Source organism: Convolutriloba macropyga, chromosome 9 (assembly GCF_964194025.1).
Source record: "Convolutriloba macropyga chromosome 9, txConMacr16.3, whole genome shotgun sequence".
NCBI lineage: Eukaryota > Metazoa > Xenacoelomorpha > Acoela > Convolutidae > Convolutriloba > Convolutriloba macropyga.
Window position 1 is genome coordinate 11,057,421 of NC_134476.1, and position 18,673 is coordinate 11,076,093.

General features: G+C 35.0%; 1 protein-coding gene across 4 annotated transcripts in view; it reads left to right on the forward strand.

The window, feature by feature from the left end:
- Nucleotides 1–12,126, forward strand: part of LOC142346032 (neuronal acetylcholine receptor subunit alpha-3-like) — a 36,396-nt gene extending 24,270 nt beyond the window's left edge. For all 4 annotated transcript variants that reach the window (XM_075398511.1, XM_075398510.1, XM_075398513.1 and 1 more), the window contains exons 4-8: nucleotides 839–950; nucleotides 7,705–7,950; nucleotides 8,696–9,086; nucleotides 10,783–11,194; nucleotides 11,663–12,126. In XM_075398511.1, coding sequence (XP_075254626.1) covers nucleotides 839–950; nucleotides 7,705–7,950; nucleotides 8,696–9,086; nucleotides 10,783–11,194; nucleotides 11,663–11,797 — 1,296 coding nt within the window. In that variant the 3' untranslated portion in view covers nucleotides 11,798–12,126. The remainder of the gene's footprint in view (nucleotides 1–838; nucleotides 951–7,704; nucleotides 7,951–8,695; nucleotides 9,087–10,782; nucleotides 11,195–11,662) is intronic.
- Nucleotides 12,127–18,673: the final 6,547 nt, after the last annotated feature.

Below are 18,673 nucleotides of genomic sequence, written 5' to 3' on the forward strand. Positions count from 1 at the left end.
TTTCAGCCTTTTGCCAGCCTTTTCAAGTAGCGCTGTTTTAATTACAACCTCGATTTTTGTGATAAATATAATGCAATAAAACTGTCCAAAAAGTTCAAGATATTCAAAATTAGGTCTTGGTGACGTCTTAACAAATAGACGTACCAAAACGTAGAATTTTCAACGAATCTGATTGGTTGAGAAATTTAAGACACTGTACCCTTATGCGTTCAATTAGCGTTAAATTGGACATAACCTAATTATAGATTATACTTTTTACCGCATCTGGCCATGCGTCCCGGGCCATGGCCATGCCTCAGCGGCGCGTGGGACTTGACATGAATCTATCACAACCGAACATGAGATCAGTTTCCTCCAAGAAATATGATTTTCCTCTGTCGGCTTATCGCGACTTCTGAGCAATTTTACGCTAGCATTCATATCCTATTTTAAATCATGAACAGTTTGTTGAGCAATCAACCAATCAGAAAACACTATTCCCATTTTCTCAATTGTGATTTGCCAGCAATAAAATTTCTATATTTTGGTACGTCTGCCATTTTCACTAGCGCCGAGTAAGAGTCCCACGTTGACCAAAAGTTGTTTTTCCAGAGCCTTCTCTTGTGTTTCGGATCCTTAATGTGAAAAATTTAAAAACATCTACAAAGATGGTAGGGTTAAAATTTGACGATAAAGTTATTTTCTATGTTTCAAATTTTTTCATAAATAATATTGTTCTCTTGCCTTAACTCATATTGTCCGAAAAGTAATCACGGAAAACATCAGATCTGACTTTCTGTTTTTAAATAATATGTTCTAAATTGGAAAGCGGCAGGACTTAACAAATTACCTGTTCCAGGTGCTGATTGGTTACCAGGGCAACTGTCTGTGGGCTCCACCCTCTATCTTCAAAACCCACTGTACCATCAATGCACAGCACTTCCCATACGATGAACAGTTCTGCCCCCTCAGTAAGACTCACTCTTTCCCCGCTTTCCAGAAAATTAGGGCAAAAGCATCGGACATTGCCAGAAAACAGAAAAATTGTATCTGTTAAGCAAGTAAATTAAATTTAAAGTCAAATAGGCAGACAAACATACTTGTAACAAATATACGCGATCAAAATCTTTGAGCCATGTTTGATTGCTTAAAATTTACACACGACACATACACCATGTGGTTGCACAATTTAACATTGAGATTATTGACCTCTTTCATTTCATTTTCAATGGGTTAGCTATTGATTCATTTCAATGGGCCTTTTCCTTATCGTAATCAGGATGAACGCACGTCTCAGAAGTCAAAAAAGTGACATGAATCCGTGTAAGATTCAGCAATGATGAGGAGTTGCATTTATACTGGCCTAGCACTGAAAGGGCCATTACTATGTTCATGTCACAATTTACAGTGGTCAATCTTCATTTTGAGCAAAATTTACTGCATGAAAAATAATATGTTAAGCTTAACTCCCGCCAACAAGGTTTGCGTTATGTGCGATTCGTACTTCCGCGTGGGTAACTGCAACATTTAATTTGCGTGGCAAGTTGTAACCATTGAGCTAATTTTTGGGGTATGAGTAATTTTCAGACTATACATGATAGATTTAGCCTGGGCGAACTCTATGACCTCAACATAATCATCATGAAGAAAAACTGATCATAAAAAATTAATATATTCTGGAAATGCAATGTTTCAAAACCGAATTAAGTTCTTACTCTTGAAATGTGCTGGTTCAGCGCTGAAATGTTCTGAGACTCATGTCCAGATTCCTGTCTAAAATTATATTTGATTTCTTCGTGGGGGTTTATCTCACCGAACCCCTTCTTGTTAAACATATACCGAATCGAGCTGACTATCATGGCCAAAATTATGTAAAAGGTGTTCATAATAGCTAATAAATGTTTGGGCTGCCTGCATGTCAAATTCTAACGAGGCGAATTTCCAATAAATTCGATTTAGCGTCAAATATATCACTAAATCTAAATCAAATTGATTTATATCAAATCTTACCATTTTTTTGATGTCGAATCATAACAACTCTATTAATATTTGAAAGAGTAATTATCAAATCGGAAGATCTGCTTACATCTGTTTGGCTATGTCGATTTTTAATGCAGAAAGTCCTCATATAATACTAAAAGAATTGACTTTTGGCTTAAAAAAATTTAAAAAGAAACATTTGGGTACAAAATTTCCATCGTTCATTTAAATGTTTCTATATCAAAATTGAGATCCAATCTCAAATACGTAACACGTGGTTAACCGTAGAATTTTGTTTTTACAGAAAGTTGTAGCAAAAATGGAGACAAACTGTTCATAATAAAGAGATAGAAAAGAAGGAAGAGCGGGAAGAACATCAACTTAAAGAACTTCAAGTTGCACAGAAAATGCGCATTGAAAATTTTAGGATTTGAATCGGTTTGAAAAATATTAAAAATAAACAATTTGACACAATTTCTGCAGTTTTTCTGCTTTTATTTAAATGTACCTAAATGAGATTCAATTTCAAATACGTATCACGTCGTTGACCGTAGACTTTTTTGTTACAGAAAGTCGTATCAAAGTTTGGAGACAAATTGCACAAAAATTTTAAATAATCGGATAGAAAAGCCGGAAGCAGATATTTCAGTTCAGAATATCTCTGTCCACCTATTCGGCTATATCGATTTTGGCTTTATCGATTTACTCTACATCTATTGTTTAGCGCCAATTTGTACAGACAGTGCTCCTAAAAAACTTGAGGAATTGACTTTGGTTTGAAAAATATTAAAAGAAAACATTTTGAGTAAAAGTTGACAAGATTGCTCAACTTTTTGATTTCGTTATATTGTACTTATATCAAAAATGAGATTTTTATTGCATAGCACCTGCTTAACCATGATGTTTCTCAATACAGAATGTTGTATCAGAATTCGGAGGCAAATTCTTCAGAAATTTTTTAAAAAAGTTGAAAAGCAAGAAGCAGATGTTTCAGTCAAGACGATCTGTTTGCACCTGTTTGGTTATATCGATTTAAAATGCTAAGTCGTCCAAAATTTTCTCATATAATATCTGACGAATTGTGTTTTGGTCTGAAGAAAAATATTAAAACCTAAAATTTTCGAAAATTCTTGTTGCATTTAAATTTATCTATATCAAAAAAATTTCTATTCAATTACGTATCACTTGCTCAACCCTAGATGTTTCTCATTACAGAATGTTGTATCAAAACTGGTGATAAATTGTTCAAAAAATATAAATAATTCGGTAGAAAGCATCGTGGAACTCATCACAGTAAATGAATTTTAGCAGCTGAAAAAGAACCGAAAACTAGCATGAACCAATTTGGTCAGTTGCCACTTGCTTTGGAAATGTCTCAACAAGTGACGTATCGAGCAATGAGTTAGGGCCATTCAAAGTCTACTATTGTTAGCATTCTAAATTTATGTGATAATCCTATGAAAAAATTGCTCTATACTAAGCCAAAACATGCAACTTGAATAAATTTGTCCCCACAACTAAATATTATTTGGTACCACTTTGTATCTGAACTTCATTTTGTATGTTTAAATACGCGTTTCGTTTATCCTTTTGAATTGAATTGACGTATTCAGTTGGATTGACAAGCTTTAGACCTCGACTTATCAAAAACTACGCTCGCCTAAAAGTGGTATCAGAAGACAGTTCTCGAACAAAAAAGCCTATGTTATGCTTTTAGCTTGAATCTAGCTTGACTCTGGACTTTTTGCTGCACTCAAATTAATCAGGTTGGACTTTTGCTCGACCCCAACTGTCATGCCCACCTTTTTTTGGACTGAAAATCTTCAAGCTGGATTTTGCCTCGACCCAAATGATCTCGACTTTTGTTCAAGTCTAAATAGTGAATTACAAAAATTGACTGGAGGTATTGCCAAATCATCATTCAAGCAAAATATTTTCATTAAACTGCATTTTACCTCAAAATATTTACCTTCTATTTAATCGCTAACTACTGCTTACAAGGAAAACAGCAAGTATTATCCGTCATCATTTTTTTTTAAATCTGAAGAAACATTGGTTAAGCAAAAATCTGCAGCGGATTTGAAATAAATTTCATATTTCTAGAAACAACAACCAATAAAAAATGCCACATATTCATCATTGCTAGTGGGATGAGCAACATTACAACTAAGATACCTAGTTCATTCAATCAATTATTGCGGCAATTTACTCCAGCTGCGGTAACCGCTTAATCCTAACAATTGAAAAAGTTTGACAACTTCCCACTTGTCTTTTAATTTGTATCGTCCTGGTGCAATGCTGTTTAGTCGTGCCCTCAGACAGATTATGATGAATCTTGACGTTAAAAAAGGCTTAAGACAATGCTAAGGTGATAATAAGTGCTTTAAGGTAACTGGCAGCCTTTTTATACAGTATATATGAAAGAGAGCATTTTTAAACATATTTGTTTCGAACTTGAACAATCGTGATTACAAGATAATAACATAAATATTCGGTGAAATAATGTTTTCATAAATTTTCTGATTTAATTTAAACCAACATATCATTTTCAGGTTTTGATAAAGTCTTCCAAAAACTCAGTTTCAATTTATCTTCAAACTTTTCAATTACACAAGTAACTTAGGAACCAACGTATTTGTTTTCAGTTCTGTTTAACTCGACTAGTATATCATCGCAATTCTAATGATCGTAAAATATTATTGCGCTGTCTTTCTCGTTGGTAATTGTTGAAGAACTTCGCTGAGAATTACACACCTTTGCAATTAAACAGGTTGAGAGAATTAAATTAATTTTTTTAAAATTCATCACGATAAGATGTTATTAAGTAGTGACTTTGCATCAAAAAGACCCTAGAAAATATGATCTTGAAAAACTGTTGCCAAAACAAGTAAAGGCTCTCAAAAAGGTCAGAAAAAATATCAAGATAAAACTTTTTTGCCGAAAACTTCTAAAAAGCCAAAAAAGTTGGCTACGTAGCAACAAAAAACTCAAAAACCATAATCATAGCATGTACTATTGCTAGAAATTTTGCGACAATTTTTTTATTGCCTTATTGAATAAAGCAACACAAACACAAATACACACATATAAATACACACATACAAGCACATATGCGAGCTGCCGAACATGGGTCGAGCATTGTCATTAACTTTTTCTCTTGAAGAAGACACACATAAAATCGAACCAAAAGCGCTAGTAATAATTTGAACCACATTGAAGGTTTTCGAAAGAGCCTTATTGCTAATAACGGAAACTCTTCTGGCAATTTTCAAAAAGTATTCATCAATTGAAGGGAAGTGGGCGCAGAGTTAGTCCAAAACTGAAAAAAACTACAGAAAAATGTATTAGATGTAAGATAAGTTAAGAACACAACTAATGATTTGTTACAATAGAGGACTCATTTGATTAAAAATTTGTTGTTAAAGGCTTTTTGTGGAGGTAGCGCTTTCTGACACGTTAGTGATTATTTCATCGTATAGGCTACATTTATATTACATTATATTATATTATATTATTTTATATATATATATAAATATATATATATATATATATATATATATATATAAACTTATATGTGAGTTTGTGTGTGTGTGTGTCTGTTTGTGTGTGTTTGTGGGTACGATAAAATAGTCTGTACATAATTGATAAATGTAAATAGATGAAATGTAATATAACGATGTGCGTGCTCACATCCTGTTACTTAAAAATTGTTCACTTCCTGTTATTATCGTAAAAAAAGCGTTGAGCACAAAAAGGCGCCAACAATGATTAGATATGTGTCACTTCATAAAAGTATTGGAAAACGGTTATTTTCAGCATAACGGTTACCGCATAATCGTTGCTGCATAACTGCACTTGTTTTAGCTAGTCGTCTCACGTGGGGACTTTAAAGCACTTTTGTAAAGATGACCTGTTTTGTGTCGGGGTTTTCAATCATTCAAACATACACAAAGTACCAGAGCACAAGTTTGCCATTTTGTTTCTTTGTATAATTTTATGAGAAATGTTAAATTCTTTAGGAATTATAAAGCTCAAGAATTTAGTTTTGCGGGCATCACAGTCATTTGGCGAGAATTGATGCATAGCAATTACAAACCAAAATCTTACACCTTTTTGACAATTCTTTCTATGCGGTGAAGTTATGTAACTTCACCGCTAGAGCAAATCGTGAAACTACAAAAAAGCACCATATTTCACCGCTAAATTATGTAATTTCACCGCTAAAAAGTTACAAATCTTACAAAAATCCACCGCATTGTTTTACAGAAAGTAAAGTTGATTTGATTTGTTTTGAAAACAAAAAAGCTAGAAATTAGTTACAGATGTCGCAGTGGAAGAGAAAGTGCATGACATGCACGAGGGGAGAGGGTCGAACCCTTGTAAAGAAGGTGGAATGAGGTGACTTCTTGTAAGTTCACCGCTTACTATAGCATAACTGCAGTTGTTTCAGCTAGTCGTCTCACGTGGGGACTTTAAAGTACTTTTTGTAAAGATGAGCTTTTTTGCGACGGGGTTTTCAATCAGCCAAACGTACAGAAAGTACCAGAGATGATTTTCTACACTAAAGCAGGCATAAGCTTGCATTTTGTTTCTTTGTATAATCTTATGAGAAATAATAAATTCTTCAGGAATTATACAACTCAAGAATTTAGTTTTGAGGGCATCACAGACATTTAGCGAGTATTGATGCATAGCAATTATAAGTTGGATAAAAAATACCTTTTTTGAAAGCTGTTTATTGGGTTTCATTACGCCTCTAATACCAGTTTTAAATTTGAATTTTTTTCTCGTATTTACCTGTCTCTTTTTTAGTTAAAATAACATTAACTGTCATTTAAAAAAGGTAATTGCCTAAAACACCGATAGCAAGATCCTGAACTGTCACCGCTTTTTCAAACGTTCCCAGGTCGCGGTGTCACCGCCAATCAACGCAAAATTTTGTAAGACAAGCGGCAAATGCGGTGGAATTACATAAATCAGGCGGCGAAGGCGATGAAAAAAAAAATTCATCGCCTCGTAGTGGTGAAATTACTTACTTTCACCGCTGATTTTAGCGATGAAGTTACATAAATTCAGTGCTCTGCAAAAAGTGTCCCAATTATGTGAGAAAAGCGGTGATTGCGATGGAATTACATGAATATACTGCTTACCTTAGTGGTGAAAATGCAAAAATTCACCGCTTAGAAAAAGTGTTAAAATTTTGTGAGATCAGTAGTGAATGCGGTGAAATTAATGGGGAGTAAAGGAGGAATTGCTAGATTAAGCCTCCCTCCTAAAATTACACCATAAACTTACATCTTTTTGACAATTTTTTCTAAGCGACAAAGTTATGTAATTTCGCCGCTAGAGCAAACGGTGGATTTACAAAAAATCACCACATTTCCTGGCTAAAATATGTAATTTCACCGCTTAAAATCGCAAATCTAACAAACATACACCGCACATGTTTTACAAAAAGTAGAGTGAATTTTGATTTATATTGAAAACAAAGTTACCAGACGTTCGTGAGAGGTGGCGCATGAGAGAAGTTGAAGAGCATGGCATTGAGGTTCGAACCCTTGTAAAGATGGTGGAATGCGGTCGCTTTTTGTAAGTTCACCGCTTACTGTAGTCGTGAAATTACATAACTTCACCGCAAAATTATGTACAAAATTTGCGGTGAAAAAAAAACAATTTTTCACCGCTTATCATACATATTTTTCCGATTTTTCCTCGGTCTAGGGTAGAACTATGATGTGCTTTTAGCCTTTCTAAGTTTCGACTACGACTACACCCAAGTCGAGATCGTGTCCAAATTCAGCGAGGGAGACTACACTGGCGACCAATACTGGCACTCCTCAGAGTGGAGTATAGTGAGCGCCAAGACCCAGACATACCTCACATCCTGTGCCAGCTGTCACACTAACAACCACTCGGCTATCACTGTCATGTTACATCTTAAAAGGAAGCCTCTCTTCTACTCTGTCAATTTGGTTTTGCCCATTCTGATTGGTTAGTTTTGAACGTCTTCAAAAACAAAATACTCGAAAGAGAAGGTCGAGAGCGAACAATCAAATGTAATTTGTGCATAAGATAAGCTTGACATAGCTTGACAAGAAGCTCTACTTGTTCAACGTATACTTGGCTAGAGAAATGAAGCCTTGAGGATCGAGCAAGAACGTGAGAAAGGGTTAAAAGAGATGCCCAAGTTCGAGAGCTTAGACCAGTTGGTGGTCTTAAGCATTAAAACACTTAAAGCATTAAACCAAACGAACCATTTATTCGGTAGCGCCGCTGGCTCCAAATTAATCACTCGAATTCTTGTTTTTGTTTTCTGTTTTGTCGAGGTTTCTGTTTCTGTTTCTGTTTTATCATCAATGGGAGCTTAAAGTCTACGTGGGTGGAGGAGCATTATTAGGAAAAAACGTCTAGAAACTTCTAGAAATGAGTGGAATGAGCAATGTGCGAAGATGCATGAAATGAGGTTAAAAGCCTGTTCAGCGGCGATTTTGGTCCGGGAAAGTCCAGTCAGAGGTCGCTTTAGTCCGGAAACTTTATTTGAAATGCACGATAGTCCTGACTATATCATTTTTCGAAAAGTGTTAATGACTTCCTATTTATTTTTTTAGTATCATTAGGGTTTTGTCAATTATCTTTTGAACAATACTTGTGCGATTAATGAAAACATGCGTGACCTTGTATAGTTACCACGAAAAATGGGCAATGAGCAACCGGGTGTTGATTTTTGTCGTTTTAGTGTCGGTGCTGACGGTCATGAGTTTCTATCTCCCCAGCGAATGTTGTGAAAAAATAACCCTAACAGTCACAGTTCTCCTATCAGTCACAATGCTCCTTCTAATAGTGTCAAAAATGGTGCCCAAAACTTCCTACCATGTACCCTTACTCAACATGTACCTTATATTCATCCTACTTCTCGTCTCATTTTCCTTAATTGGAAATGTTTGTGTTTTGAATGTTCATTTCCGGTCTAGTTCGACACATCATAGTATTAATGAGACTCCGAGATATTTTATCCTAAACGTTTTGCCCAAATTTCTGCTAATGGACACATTTTCGGCCAAGTGTCTGGAAAACATGCACGGCGAGCAAGAGACAGACGAAAAGGCGCCTGCAAAGCGAACATCAGGGTTAGCTAAACTTATCAACTAACCTTCGAAACTAAACTTATAAATTAAAATTTTGAAGTAAACTTACAAATTAAACTTATAAACTAAACTTATAGACTAAACTTATAAACTAAACTTATGAACTAAACTTATAAACTAAACTTAGAAACTCAACGAAAATGGTTTGAACTATTTGTCCGAAACAATTGTGAAATGATTTTATATACTGAAGTTGGCTGCAATAATTCTTCTGTCCGACTATTTCGAATATTTTTTTTGTTTATGCACCCCCCCCCCCTCGTGCTTCTCAAAATATAGACGTGTATTTTATTTGCAATGCAGAAGCTAACTTGAAGTATTTTTGTGTTAAATTTTTGTAGCGGGGGGGGGGGGGGGGAGACCATAGAACCCAGCTGACGTAATCAGCGTCCTAAAGCTTTTCGAATTGGTCGCTATCAATCGCCTGAAACGTCAAGGCCAAATCGGCCAAGATTTAAAAACTGGATCTATTCTGTCCCCCCCCCCCCCCCCCGCAGAGTGAGCATAAATTTTTTAATGACCCCCAGACGCACAGGCTATTTTCTTACATAAAAACGTGCTATATAACAACATAGAACTTGTAACTGGGGGTCATAAAAAACACTGGGGGGGGGGGGGCGAAACAGAATAGATCCCAAAAACTGTAAAGCAGTTCTTCAGCTATACGTCTGTGCAAAAAAAGCATTTTGTCTTAAAATGGGGGAAAATCTGTTTTCTTAAATAATCAAAATTCTTGTTCGTTTGTAAGCTATGAGAGTCTACATTTTTAAGGTCAAGCTAATTATACTGAAAAAAAACTAACAAAATGACCACTGCCAAGGCTCACCGAATTTTTCCTTTCTTAGTTTCCTGTCAACTCGCTTGAAAATCTTATTTTTTTACAAACATTTAGAAAGATCAGCGGAAAAGGGACCAAATTGTTGCCCTAATGAGAGGATGTTTTGAAAAACCGCTTCCTGGAGCATAACAAGGTATCTGCATTGATTAAAGAAAAGATTGGAATGCTATACCCAACGTGCAAGAACTTTTTTTGCAACAAATAAATTAAATATAAACCATATTGTTAAATATACTTGAAACAAAAAAAATTCAAATCATTCAAACAAAATAATAAACATCAATCAATTTTCTTAAAGCATCAGATTATAAAATTTTCTTCTCGTTGTTTTCTTCCTAAAAATAGTTCAATAGTAATAGTTCAAACGAGTTTTTCATGTTGTGAGAGCAAGAAATCATTCAACGTTTTCTTAAAAACGTTTTCATTTTTTGCCAACTGAAGCCACTGTGGTAACTTTTTCCATTTTTGAACTCAATTCTGATCTCAGCTAATTAAATGCAAGCTTGAAGTTTTTGAACGAACTATCTCGAGAACCGCAGCTTCATTTATCTTTTAAATTAGCGCAGTTCACTGCATTGGGAGAGATAGCCAGAAAATCAATGATTGCAATTTTTTCGTCACGCCAACCGGCTGAAACCTTCTTGAGAACAGCAGAAAAGCTGATAGTTTTCCCTGTTCTTCTGAAAAAAAATTAGCTTTAACATTTTTAGCAAAACAATCTACAAAACCTTCAATCATATTTCAGTAACTAACTAAACCCTCCTATCCCCCCACCATCTGGGCTCATCCAGGTATTTCATTTTGTTGATTTTTTTTAAAATTTTTAATACACTTTTTTAGCTACGCAAATAACCTTGCAATTGCGAAACGCCTTGAAAGCTGGCATTTAGCCATCAGCTCAATGGATGATATTCAATCATGCTACGAAGGAACGTGCAACCACTACTACCCTCAACAATGGCAAAACCAAAACAAACCAAACAACAACAAAATCAACAAAAACAACAACAAAAACAACAAAAACAACATTAACGCTGTGAACAATAGTCTGAACAACAACAACAACAATAATCACATGGTTTTGTCCCCAAACTATAGCAATGATGGCCCAGGCTTTCCTATGGACCCAATAGGGGAGGAGGAGGACAACCCGCTTGAGGGTTTGGGACTGGATCGGGAAAGTGGGTTCATTTTGAACTCTTGTGTCAGTTATATAAGGCAGAACTTGGAAGACGCCGTCGACGAAAAAATGGTGAGAATTTTCTTATAAAAAAGTTGTCGGCCAAAAAGATTTTATTGCAAAATTTTGTACCACGGTTGACTTAATTCTTCTCAATCCCCCTCCCCGAACAAAAATTTTGTTTTTATCCTATGTGAAACATTTTGAACTGAGAACGAATTGCAATAGCTTGCTAATCTATATATATATATATATATATATATATATATATATATATATATATATATACCATTATAAGTTTGTAATATTGCTAATTTTTTGTTGGGGTGGTGGGATAAGGGGTGATGAGGTGAGATGAAGGGGAAAAGGGGAGAGTGGGGGAGGGGGGGGGGGTGAGGAGAGAGAGGAGGGGAGGGTTGGGTTCCATTTCACCAATTACATCGAAGCGATATGCAGTAAAGGGGTGGGGTACCAGTCGCCATTAAAAAAGCGATCTTTGAGAATCATTTAAATTGGAGTAATGAGTAAATTATTTTTTAGATCCAGGAAGAGTGGAAATTTTTGGCTCTGGTAATGGACAGAGTGCTATTAGTGATCTTTGCACTTATTACTATCACCGGATCATACACCATTGTGTTCTCCAAATTCTACTACTACACTGGAAAACAACTTTGACGCAAAAACGAATGATAGAAGTATTTTTCACAAACTACAAACAAATGCTAAATTATGTCACATCATTGGGATAATTTGGAATCAGTTAAGAAAATTGTGGGTAAAATTTTATCTCATTAAAAAATTCTCAATATATTAATTCGCTCGAGTTGAAATTTCAAATCTAACGACAGCTGATGTTTCCACTAGAGATGAAAAAATTTTCCGTTGAAAATTTGCTGATTTTCGTTTTCATCACTCTTAGACAATGCATTGAATTTTACAATAGTTTATCATGCAAATATATCTGCTAAATTTATTTATGTAGAAAAATTAATTATTTGATTGAATTTTACTCATTAGAAACGTGATGTCCACTGGGCATGTAAGCTCACTCAAAAAATTCAGAAATGTTTACCTCAGCTGTTTAGTTAATTGCAGGTTCGGGTAAAAGTTCTCAGCACGTTCTCATTTTCTGAGAAGCTGGGTAAATTGCTTTGAGTATTTTTGAAACTAGAAATGCTGACGGCAAACTGGGTATGCATAACCTCAAATTTTTAAACAGATTATATCTTCAAAAATACCAATAAATAATGCGTGAAAGATATAACGGAGAAATTAATGAATTTTATTAGATTAAACAAATCAAGTACGTGTTTCTTTGTTCTCTTTAAAGAAATATGATGACGGATTACTGTAAATATTGTCCTGCTTCTTCTCCTATTACAGAAAACAAATTATTGGATAATTATCTTCAAAAAGAGTTTTGAGAATACATAGAGCCAAAAAGATAGCTTGAGCTTTCATCTGGGACTTAGAAATCAGCATTAATTATACTTCGTTGTTTTCCTGGCCTTTAATCAAGCTAAAACAAAAACAAAAGTTGCATTTGAATGAATGTTAAGGTAATTTGAAAAGCAAAATTTCTTTTCCATCACGATTTTTCAGACATTTAAGAAATTTTTCATTTCGTAGATTGCGTTATTTTTTATAATCATTGATTGTTTTGGCATAGCAGAAAACAAATTTTTCCTTATTGCATTGATTTCTTGAAATTACTTTTAACTAAGGTAGACGAGATATAAATTTCAGTTCTCGAGTTGAAGTGTCACGGAGTAAGGGTAATGGAGAATTGAGGTTAACATCTACTAGAAAGTACATTCACCGGAAAAAAGTCACAACAAATGTCCAGATTTTAGCCAAAATCCTGGCTTGCAGAAATCTATATTTCTATTGAGCCACCTACATTCCTTGATTTCTTTTCATCAAAAGGGGTGAATTTCTGTGGCGACCATGATTGAATTCATTTTAAGCTGATACCCACATTTGAGCGGAGGTGACCAACTGAGAAAAATTATCAGCCCAACAAACTGCTCACTGCCAAAATATATGTTCAATTACTCATTTTCTTATGAAATCTAAGCTAAATCTGCATTGACTGACAGTGATTCTACAAAATAGTTCGAATAGTTGGAATAAAAGATGTTCGAATAGTTTAATAGTTCGAAGAGTTTAATAGTTGGAATTAAAAGATGTTCAAGTTGATTGAAACCGAGATCAAAAATTACCAAGAAAAGACTAGATTTTAAAAAAAAAAACTTTTCAATTCAAATCGATCTGGTCAGGAATTTTTTCTTTGATATAGAAGGATACTTTGCTGAAAACCCCTCTGCGTTTGTTCTCCTAAAATATACTTCGAGTTTACTCACTTGATGAGACATTGGTCTCTTTGGGATGCCCGTCAGGCAGTAAAATCTAATATTTTTTACATTTTTTGTTGCCATTCTGTTAAAATTCAAAATTAATTTTCAAAAATTCTCCTAATTTATAACACTTAATGCTTAGTATTTACAGACCAGTAGTCCGTAATTGGTAGTTTCCAGGACATGTACGTAATAGGGTGTTCAAACTTTCGCCCCCGCTTTTATTGCAATCCAGTTGTTCATATCGTTGTCGCAATCCAACCATTTTATATCTCTAAAAATAGTGGTGGTTAATTGTGTTGTTGAAAAGATAAATATTGGTCTTTGCTAGCATTATGGCCACTAATACTTGTCTTCATTTGTAAATTTCTCTCAATTTGTTTCAACTTGTAGAAATTCAAGATGACCTCTGCATTGCTTATGTATTATTCTGGGAAACGTTTTTCTCGTCGCTGCATTTAAAGATTCCCGGCAAGAGCTGTATATATTCTGCAGAACATTATTGGCTTTTTCCTTGTGCAGCCACAAAATATGTCTTAGAAAGCTGCTCCAGATTTTGTAGTTGACAATTTATTATTTAAAGAAACATTGGTGCGTTACCATTCGAACACATAATCCTCTTCAGTAATCAAACTCAAAAAGATATCAAAACGGAAAAACTGCTTTTATTTTCTACAAAACTATGTGCACTCTAGTTTGTTGAACTCGTTTTCTCTTCAATTTCTAAAAACTGCATAAGAACAACCTTCATGAAAGGGACAATCATTGTTGGTGATCAAGTGATTGATGTTTTAGCATTGCTTTTCGTTTAGTTTTATACTTTTGAAAATTGCTGATGCTGATTTTTGCAGGGTGCAAAAAAACTTGGTCTTTCTCATTAAATTTTGAAAACATATTTTTGTCAAATTTAATTGAGCAATTTGTCAAGACGCAGGCAACTTGAGAGAAAGAAATTGTGATTCACACGACACATGAACAAATTAATATCAGCGAAAAAAATCAGCAGAACGTGAAATTAACATCACATAAATAAAGAGATGGCACCTAAAAAAAACTATATAAATAAAAGTTTAATCTTAAATTGCACAAATTGAAATTTAAGAAATCATCAGTTAAGAACTCAAATTCTCTAATTTTGTCAAGTCCAATGGTGATTAACCTAATCCATATAAAGGGTCGTAAAAAGGTCTGTTCTATTGGGTGAATTGGTACCGCCAAAAAATTTCATGTGAGTAAACCGGACTGTTTCAAAAAAATGTTTGGCACGGCGAGAAATTTTGGGTTCTTTAGCAATCTGGCCCGGATAGCGTGTGTTATATATTAGAAAAACTAGAGGATACTCCAATTCCTGGTTCGTAATTCAAATACTTCAACAGTTTGTCACAATTCTGCTTGTTTGTGAATTCTTTGATGTCGCTTTATGTTTTCTCTTCTGATTTATCTGATACTCTTGGGCCACGTCAGTCCGCGGAAATGCTCAGAGATGCTCTTCCTTACTCTTTTGTCCCTAGTGTTGCGATATTACTAGTTCAAACTTTCGCCCCCGCTTTTATCGCAATCCAGTTATTAATACCGTTGTCGCAATCCAACCATTATATCTCTAAAAATAGTGGTTGTTAATTGTGTTGTTGAAAAGATATATATTGGTCTTTGCTAGCATTATGGGCAAAAACATTTGTCTCCATTTGCAAATTTCTCTCAATTTGTTTCAACTTGTAGAAATTCGTGATGACCTCTGCATTGCTTATGTATTATTCTGGGAAATGTTTTTCTCGTCGCTTCATTTAAAGATTCCCGGAAGAGCTGTATATATTCTGCAGAACATTATTGGCTTTTTCCTTGTGCAGCCGCAAAATATGTCTTAGAAAGCTGCTCCAGATTTTGTAGTTGACAATTTAATATATAAAGAAACATTGGTGCGTTACCATTCGAACACATAATCCTCTTCAGTAATCAAACTCAAAAAGATATCAAAACGGAAAAACTGCTTTTTTTTCTACAAAACTATGTGCACTCTAGTTTGTTGAACTCGTTTTCTCTTCAATTTCTAAAAACTGCATAAGAACAACCTTCATGAAAGGGACAATCATTGTTGGTGATCAAGTGATTGATGTTTTAGCATTGGTTTTCGTTTAATTATATACTTTTGAAAATTGTTGATGCTGAATTCTGCAGGGTGCAAAAAACTTGGCCTTTCTCATTAAATTTTGAAAACATATTTTTGTCAAATTTAATTGAGCAATTTGTTAGGAGGCAGGCAACTTGGGAGAAAGAAATTGTGATTCACACGACACATGAACAAATTAATATCAGCGAGAAAATTCAGCAGAACGTGAAATTAACATCACATAAATAAAGAGATAGCACCTAAAAAAACTATATAAATTAAAGTTTAATCTTAAATTGCAGAAATTGAAATTTAAAAAATCATCAGTTAAGAACTCAAATTCTCTAATTTAGTCAAATCCAATGGCGATTAACCTAATCCATATAAAGGGTCGCAAAAAGGTCTGTTCTATCGGGTGAATTGGTACCGCCAAAAAATTTCATGTGAGTAAACCGGACTGCTTCAAAAAAATGTTTCGCACGGCGAGAAATTTTGGGTTCTTTAGCAATCTGGCCCGGATAGCGTGTGTTATATATTAGAAAATCTAGAGGATACTCCAATTCCTGGTTCGTAATTTAAGTACTTCAACCGTTTCTCACAATTCTGCTTCTGTGTGAATTCTTTGATGTCGCTTTATGTTTTCTCTTCTGATTTTTCCGACACTCTTGGGCCACGTCCGTCCGCGGAAATGCTCAGAGATGCTCTTCCTTACTCTTTTGTCCCGAATGTTGCGATATTACTAGTTTGCTACGCGACCGCTGCCTTCCCGGTTCTTGAAATTTAGAAGAAATCGGGCGGGTTTTAGTTATAGGGGAGCCTGCTGCTAACACCTCGAAAAGACTTTCTTGACTCTTCTTTGAATATTGATGTCCGGAAAATTTTTGGGATTGTTGTCGGTATAATGACTTCTAAGTTAAAGGAATTGGTCCTCAAACGTTATTTGACTTCATGAAACACACTTCCGCTTGGTCATTTTTTTCTGTTTCTTTATATTGTGCAATGCTTTTTTTCAACTCTTTACCTTTTTCGATCTCTATGTCGCTCCAATATCTATACACCCGCCTGTCGTGAGAAAGGATGACTTCAGGTGCGAAACTGTCTTCGAGTGAATAATAATCAGTGACACTTTAAAACGTCAAGTTTGACAGCTTGGGTGTAATAGATACTATGCTAAATGGCCTACTCAGTTTTCTGCCAGAATGTTTTTCGAAGCGCGAAATCTTTGTTGTCCTTTGTTTGCATGTTTCATTTAATATAACACAAAATTTAGTGCTTGCTTCATGCTGAACAAATTTTAAGGGTCCTCTTCATCCTTTTTTATGTGCCAGTAGTTCTTTAATTGTTTGAAAGAAACGTTCTTTTATGCCTCTAGCTCGATAATCGAACACCGGCGCTGCAATGATTTAAGAATTACTGTGACATTAGAACTTTTTATTTGATTACCCATCAGACACTTTGCTTGATCCGGGCGCAGCGCTCGGAACAACATGGTTCCGAAGATAATTGTCCTGAAACTTAACTACATTAAAAACAATTTTTATTCGAAATTTTTGCCATAGAAATATTTATTAAATCTGTCTAATGCGGCTGAAAAGTAAATTTATATTTCTTTTGCATCAAAAAAATAAAATATTCAGCTAATGGCTCTCTGTATTTCTTTATTCAGTTCTGAAGATGGTACATTTGGTGAGAAATGCTGAGCAGATTTAATTTGTTTCACTCTTACCAGTAATGGTGCAACATTTACTTTCTTTCCGCAGATTTAATTACCAGTTCGTGATTCATACACGGTTACTAGCAAGGCGTGGCTTTATAAAACACGACCCACGTAGCTGGGTGGCTGGCAAGTATATCTTCAATGGGGTACTTTCAATTGATGACGCGTCTTGGAACCGCGATTGGGCGTGGACTGTTGTTCGTCTGGTGGGGCAGTCATTCAAATATTAGTGTATTTCATTTTTTTGGATGATTTGAACGCGCAATATTAACCTTTAAATGTCCAACACAAGTAATAAATTTTGATAAATCATTGCTTTATTTATTTTTGATGACTATGTTGAGATTTGTTAACCATTTAATCTGAATTGGAGGGTGATGACATTTGGCACAATTATGCACAAACTGTTGTAGAAGTCCCAGCTGATGAAGTGTTTATGAACATCTGACACAATAATGAACTCCACCTCCGAAAAGTTTCAACCATCACCAAGACGGGGTTCAAATTACTCTGGACGTTGAATTATGTTATCGGTGGTTGGTTTGTTTCAGTAAGTCAGATTCACAGTGATGAGCTGTACACCATTTGCAACGCGAAAACTTATTCAAACATTGCAGGAGCATCAAGAATCAGGTAATAGTGTTACTACTTCCTTTATCTTTATCGGTTTATTAAGGGATTTGCTCCTTTCTACATTGTCGTCTTTTACAGCCACCATAATATCATTCGAACTATTTATATCCGATTCATTTTATTTGTTATATGATTCTGTTTGTGCAAAATTCACTTAGATTACTGGTGCAGTGTCATCTTCTGAGTTTTACGATACTCATGGGCCACGTCACTCCGCGGAAATGCTTAGAGATGCTATTCCCTACACTTTTGTCCTGAATGTTGCGGTATTACTAGTTTTCACCGCGAACGTTGACTTTGCGGTTCCTGAATTTTAGAAGAAATCGGGTGGGCTTTAGTTATAGGGGAGCCTGCTGCTAACACCTCGAAAAGACTTTCTTGACTCTTCCTTGAACATTGGTGTCCGGAAAACTTGCGGGTTTGTTGTCGGTATACTTACTTCTGTTTTAAAGGAATTGCTCCACAAACGTTGTTTGACTTCATGCAACGCAATTCCGCTTCGCTGTTTTCTTTTCTGGTACTTTAAATCTTGCAATTATTTTTTAAACTCTTTACTTTTTTCAACTTCTATGTTGCTCCGATATCTTTGCACCCACCTGTCGTGAGAGGATGGCTTCAGGTTCGAAACTCTCTTTGACTAATTAAATATTAGTGACACTTTAAAACAGCAAATTTGACAGTTTTGGTGTAATAGATACTATGCTAAATGGCCTAGTCGGTTTTCTGCCAAAATGTTT